The 6,000-nt window shown below is 39.4% G+C and overlaps 1 protein-coding gene across 2 annotated transcripts in view; it reads right to left on the bottom strand.

Moving 5' to 3' along the window:
• The window catches only part of LOC111872191 (sodium/potassium-transporting ATPase subunit beta-2), a 32,561-nt gene that overhangs the window by 10,522 nt on the left and 16,039 nt on the right, over positions 1-6,000 (bottom strand). For both annotated transcript variants that reach the window (XM_023865848.2, XM_023865840.2), the window contains exons 2-3: positions 1,170-1,310; positions 128-247 (exon numbers count right to left, since the gene is read on the bottom strand). In XM_023865848.2, coding sequence (XP_023721616.1) covers positions 128-247; positions 1,170-1,310 — 261 coding nt within the window. The remainder of the gene's footprint in view (positions 1-127; positions 248-1,169; positions 1,311-6,000) is intronic.

The following is a 6,000-nucleotide window of genomic DNA, read 5'->3' as shown; positions in this document are numbered from 1 at the left end:
CCTATGTCAATGTACATATTTTAAAGTCAACTTTTACATCTAAACCATAAAGTGTTATATATCTGAAACACGATGTCATAGGCCAGTTAAGGAAACAAAACAAAATTATAACACAAAGTATGCTTGCCTTCAAGGAACTTCTCCAAACTGTTGGTCCAGTGTTGGTACTGTTTAAGGGCTGTTCCCTTGTACCAAATTAAAGTACTTTCCACATTTTCAACTGGAGGGCTAGGGCGGAAACCAAGTCCTGGAAAAATGGATAATGTGAGATCAGTTATGAAACTTTCAAAATTATGACCACATAAAGGTTTGATACTGTTAAATGAAACAAGACTGTAAAAGCAAATACTGTTCATTTAACAAATATATACATCAAAAGGAATTTTAAATTAAATAACAAGTCTATGATGAACTCTTCTCTTACAATAAACAGACATTAAATTCACATGCAACTATGCGGAGGGCATACATAACTCATCACTATTTTGAGAGTTACATAACACACAAACATCCATGCCGCTGCTCAAGTAATCCAAGCAGAGAAAATTCACACAATGGTGTTTGAATAAAGAGAGGACAGCCCCCAAGCAAAACACTGACAATTTTTAATTAAATTTTAATTAGACTTTATTGATTTTATATCAATTTCAATAGAGTCCATTATTTTAAAGTAGGACATATTGCATTCATATGTGATATATGTGGGATATACCACACAGTAAAACAATTTTTACCAAAAGAACACCTGATGATGGCCACACAGGGCAAAAACGTGTTGTGAAAGTGTGGAGAAAATTAACAAAAAAAAATTCGCATTGTGGACAGAGGTATAGTTTGTGAAAAATATATTAATGCAACAGGGTGCTTAAATACAATATTATAATATGAATGTGTTAAGTAAGCCTATATCTCATTAATGTGTGTGTACACTTCCAAACATCTCACACATGTACTGGATGGAACATGACTGCAACCGAAAATAATAAAAATCCCAGTTGATATTTCACTGCCTTGCAAGGCAGTTAGTCCGTACAGTCACGCGTAATCATAAATATAAATTAAATTCTGGGAGTTCTTATTCGTAACAACAATGTGGGACTTATAGGAAAATGCCACATGTGGTGCCATTTTCAGGACTATGAAAGTTCATGCAACTTTATGATACAGACCTGGTGAAGTTCCTATGAGGGAGCCACTTAGTTTACATGTTGGAATTCTGGGATCCAAAGTCTGGAAAAATACCCAGAGGCAGACAGCAAACAGAGAAGCCAGGACTCCAAAAAAAATCAGGTAGAATAAACCAATTTTAGCTGTTAACAGAGAATGACATATCAGAATCTAATAATTAACCCTCAATTCATTTCTTTTCATGAATGAGACATTAACAGCTACATGTTAAAAGTTAATAACATCAAGAACAACAACAAAATTTGTGGGGGGTCATCTGGTGTACAATGCCAGGTATGAGGAGAAAGTCATGCAGGATAAACTCCTGGGAAACAGAAGAGTCAAACCATGATAAATAATTCTATCAAATGCTTATTATAAGGCATAAGTAATATTATTCCTTGGTTACTATGGCACCACATTCACAGGAAGCTTTCTCAAAACCAGTAGGATTGTCTCTATCTAAGTACTGCACTAACAGCACAAGATGGGTGGGAATGGAAGTCAGTATAATAAGCAAAAGGGCTTTATGAATTCTGCCTGGAACCTTTTCTTTTAATTGTTACATACTTTGTGCACGAGTAAATTTATAATTAAGTCTCAAGTGTGATGTTCAAATTAAGGATGCTTATGAGAAAAAAAAAAAAAGAATATCACACTTATTATGCTTAACGATATCCTTCAGTTTAGTCTAAAAAGACAAAATAGTTGAATGAATCACCCAGACGTCCTCATGGCGAAACACTGGATCAATTTTACATTTACAGTTATGCACATAAAGGTACAATATAAATGGTAAAATTGTCACTGTGCTTAATTAATGTAGCACCACACCATTAAGACATATGGGGGAGTGGAAGCATAGCTTTACAATTCCTAACTTCAGCACTGGAGGTGAGTGGTTAGCTTCATGTCCCAACCACTTTATCTAGAGAAAGAGGTCCTGATATTGAGTGAACAGAAGACTGGGTGGGTCCCATAGTCTCTAGAGAAGATAAATATCTCTTGTCCCTGCTAGGAATCGGATCCGGCAGTCCAGCCCGCAGCCTGTTCCTGTATCAACTGAGCCTGCATGTGCATTGTTAAAACCATTCAAATATATCACCACAGCAAATCATAGAGCCTACAATACAATTAAAAAAATGTTGCCTCAATGCAGTGCCCAACGTCAAACGCCCACACAGAGCAGAACTGCTACCATGTATGCAACACTTCCCGGGCCACCATGCTTGGCATATCTATAGCAATGAGTTTCCTCAACTTAGGGTAGTTGCACAACATTCCAGATATTGTAACTATTATACTTACGAGGCCCAACTGTCACACCATTTAGCTAAGCATGCAAACACCCAGGAATAATTTCAGCAACAACAAGAACATAAATGCCCATTACAACTGCTAACATTAATGACACAAACATTACTCACTGCCGGAAAACATATGTGGAACAATACTGACATATAATTCGACCTTATGTCGGCACCTTATATCAAAAAGTGGCATTCTGACATGTCACCTAGGCGTCCATATCCTGATACAAATCAATGGTGTTAATATTTGCAATGATTCAAATAAAGTTCTCAAGATTTTAAAGAAATAAATAGCCATTGGTACTTAAGTACGATTGTATTCTTTCACATCCATGGTATTTATATGTACCGGGGACTATATCCCTGGTGTTAAAGTGGCCTGAACGAGAAGTTAACTTCCGTCTTGTGCCCATGTGTACAAAGTAGGAAGCCTTACGTCTGCACCCTTATGTCTCTTCATTGTGTAATGGTAACCACTGTTTTGTATTAAAATTTACAGTTTCCATCGATACTAAACTAACTAAACTCAATGGAACAGAGTTCAATGTGAGAAGCTTATAACAGCAAAAATGGTCACGAAATTTCTGACTTTAATGGAATCCCAAGGTTCATAACCGTGTTTACGAGAGAATGTCACTATTTTCCAGCATGGGCCCATTTAATCTAGTCCACACTAACATCCTATTTATTTAAAAACCATTTTAATGTTATCCCCTTACACATCTAGGTCCATCAAGTTGCCTCTCTCCATGCATGCTACATGTCCAGTCCATACCTCATCATCCTCGTTAATTTTATCACCCTAACACTATCTGGTGATGAGTACAAATTATGGAAATCATCATGATACAACTTTTTCCATTCTCCTGTTACATTCATTCATTTAGTTCCAAACATTTTTCTCAAGCACTCCATTTCTATAACTCCCTGATTCTGTTCCCATTCACTGAAAACATTTCAGTTATCTTTTTGAAAATTTTACAGACCATGAAACTATGACGGCATCTCAGGAACACAATGTACAGACCTGTCACTCATTGGCGGGTTAAGGCATGCTTGGGCCCTGAAATATATAGTTTTAGAGGCCCTAGTCTACTTGTCCCGGTCTAGAAAACCAAGACTAACAGCTGTGGGAATCTGTTGCGCTGATCACGTGACACCTTCTATCCTCAAAACTTGGCACTAACTTCACCAACAAGCGGCGATCGCTCGGTCGGTATAGTTCACTTGCAGACTAAAAGCCACGGAGTTTTCAGTCTACTTGTCAGTGCATGCAGTTTCGCAGATTACTTGAACGCTAATGGGCCTACTAGGATTGGGAACTGAGATAAAATATAAAATTTACATATATTTTACTATGTAAGATGAAAAGTTAAACACTAGGTCATTGTTAATCAGGCATTGCTGTCACAATTCACCACTGACAATCATTGTAGCTCATAATTTGAAATACTGTCGCATTCACTCCCTCTCTCTCTCTCTCTCTCTCTCTATCTGTGTCCCCCCCCCACTCCTCTGGTCTGTTGGTTCTAGAGTATTCAAGCTAGAAGAATAATTTTTTAGAAGTACTCTTAATTTTTGGTTTTAATCTTTGGCATACTCCGCCTTCTTTCTATTTTGATTTTTCTGGGAGAGGCAGATGGCTGCCTTGCTCCCCGCCCCTTCCGGCACCCATGGGTCGTAATCTGACCTATAACACCCATAAATGCGTCTCACAATAAAACTGAAATCGCCCCCTTTCAAGCTAAGTAGAGTTACATGTCTAAAGCGGGCTTCCATACGCCTAAATGAGGCTTTCTCTTGCATCCACCATTAGGAAAGATGTCTCGTAATAAAACGTATCACTAGCGTAAACATGCAAATTACGCAAGAGATAACGTTCACGCTCTTTGTACACAACAGCAACTCAGAAACAAGTTCTAACTACGTACCTGTTACCGTGGCTCCTTAACGATCTCCACCTAATCATTTGGCTTGGTTCTCGTAACGGCGCTGCATAAACTACAGAGGTTATACGTTAACCCTATTATGCGTTCGTTGAAGAATGATTACGAAGACTGAGAAGAAAGGAACTGTTCGTGGCCTATGTTAAGCTAGTATTCGAGTCTTGCACTTGAGTAAATAATGTTCACACAAGTTCCTTCGGGAGTAAAGCTGCTGGACCACTGACTTCATCTAGTACAGAAATTAAGAAGGCGCGGAGCTTTATCTCCACTATCCTATTCGCGTTCATCGGTCTTTTATTAATGCATCTTGTGATTACCGTCCAGTGCAACCCATCATCGTGTTTCCAGCAGCGGATAAAGTTTTGGAACCCTTCAAGAATGGAAATCACTCTGTTCCGAGGCAGCTTCATGTATTAAGTATTTTCATAACGAATTCAAATACATTTAGCCTTAATGTACCAGGCCGTGAACTGGCAAGACGTAAACCATTATAAGACCGTCTTCTTCAGTTGTCATGGATTAGGGCCTGTGACCTGTTCTGATTCAGAATTACCTTTTTAGACATTTCGTTGGCCTCCCTAGACGGCGACTGAACTGCTAGGACATTCACAGACATATAAATTCGCGGATATACACCCAACCACCGGGCGGGATTCGGAACCGGGAGCCCAGTGTTCGACCGCCCCAAAACCAAATGCGCCCTATACTATGCCTCCAAAATGACAATGTTTTATTTTACATACCATACCATAATAAACGTTGAAGCCCATCTATTCTAAGAATCAGGGTACATCTTGTATGCACAACTCTGGGGGGCACGCGGTAGCGTAGTTGGTTGAGGCACTATGCTACAAGCCGGAAGGTTCCGGATTCGATTCCCGAAGAGGTGGATTTTTTCAATTGACCTAATCCTTCCAGCCGCAATGTGATCCTGGCGTCGACTCAGCCTCTAATAGAAATGAGTACCAGGAACTTTCCTGTGGGGTAAAGGGTGGCCGACGCGTAAGGCTGACAACCTTACCGCCATCTGTGAGCCGATTGTCTAGATAATGTGGGCCTCAACGTCTCACAACCCTATGGTCCTCCATGGTCTGTGTACCCTTGTACACTACCCTTCGGAAGAATAATTCTGTGTAGTTCTGAATTTCCCAATAACATGAATACTGGAAAACTTCCTAATGAAGACTTAACGGTCTTCGTCATTAACTGGCGATGATTCAACCTCGTTCCCGGAGTAAAGTTGCAAGCTACCGTACATATGGATCTGGAAAATGCGCGCTTATGACTACAGGCGCTCCGTATACCAATATTAAATTACTTTGTTATATGTCACAAATAAATGTGAGACGAATGCGTGTTTGTTAAGAGCTAAGTTGTGTACGCGTCTATCATTTTCTTCGGCGACTGACTGAGTAGGTCCTTGGGAGTTATTCTTGACTGCACTTATGACGACAGGTCTGCGGGGTGGGCTATCTTACTGACGATGCTAGAAGTTCTCTTCCATTAAGGATTAAATTATTAAACAATATAAGGCATAAATATAGAATCGTGTGATTCCTTACGTATTTCGCCCTGCA

This window comes from Cryptotermes secundus, unplaced genomic scaffold (assembly GCF_002891405.2).
Source record: "Cryptotermes secundus unplaced genomic scaffold, Csec_1.0 scaffold828, whole genome shotgun sequence".
Classification (NCBI taxonomy): Eukaryota; Metazoa; Arthropoda; class Insecta; order Blattodea; family Kalotermitidae; genus Cryptotermes; species Cryptotermes secundus.
Note: the sequence above shows the minus strand (reverse complement) of the source record. Positions and strands in the feature narration are given on the sequence as shown.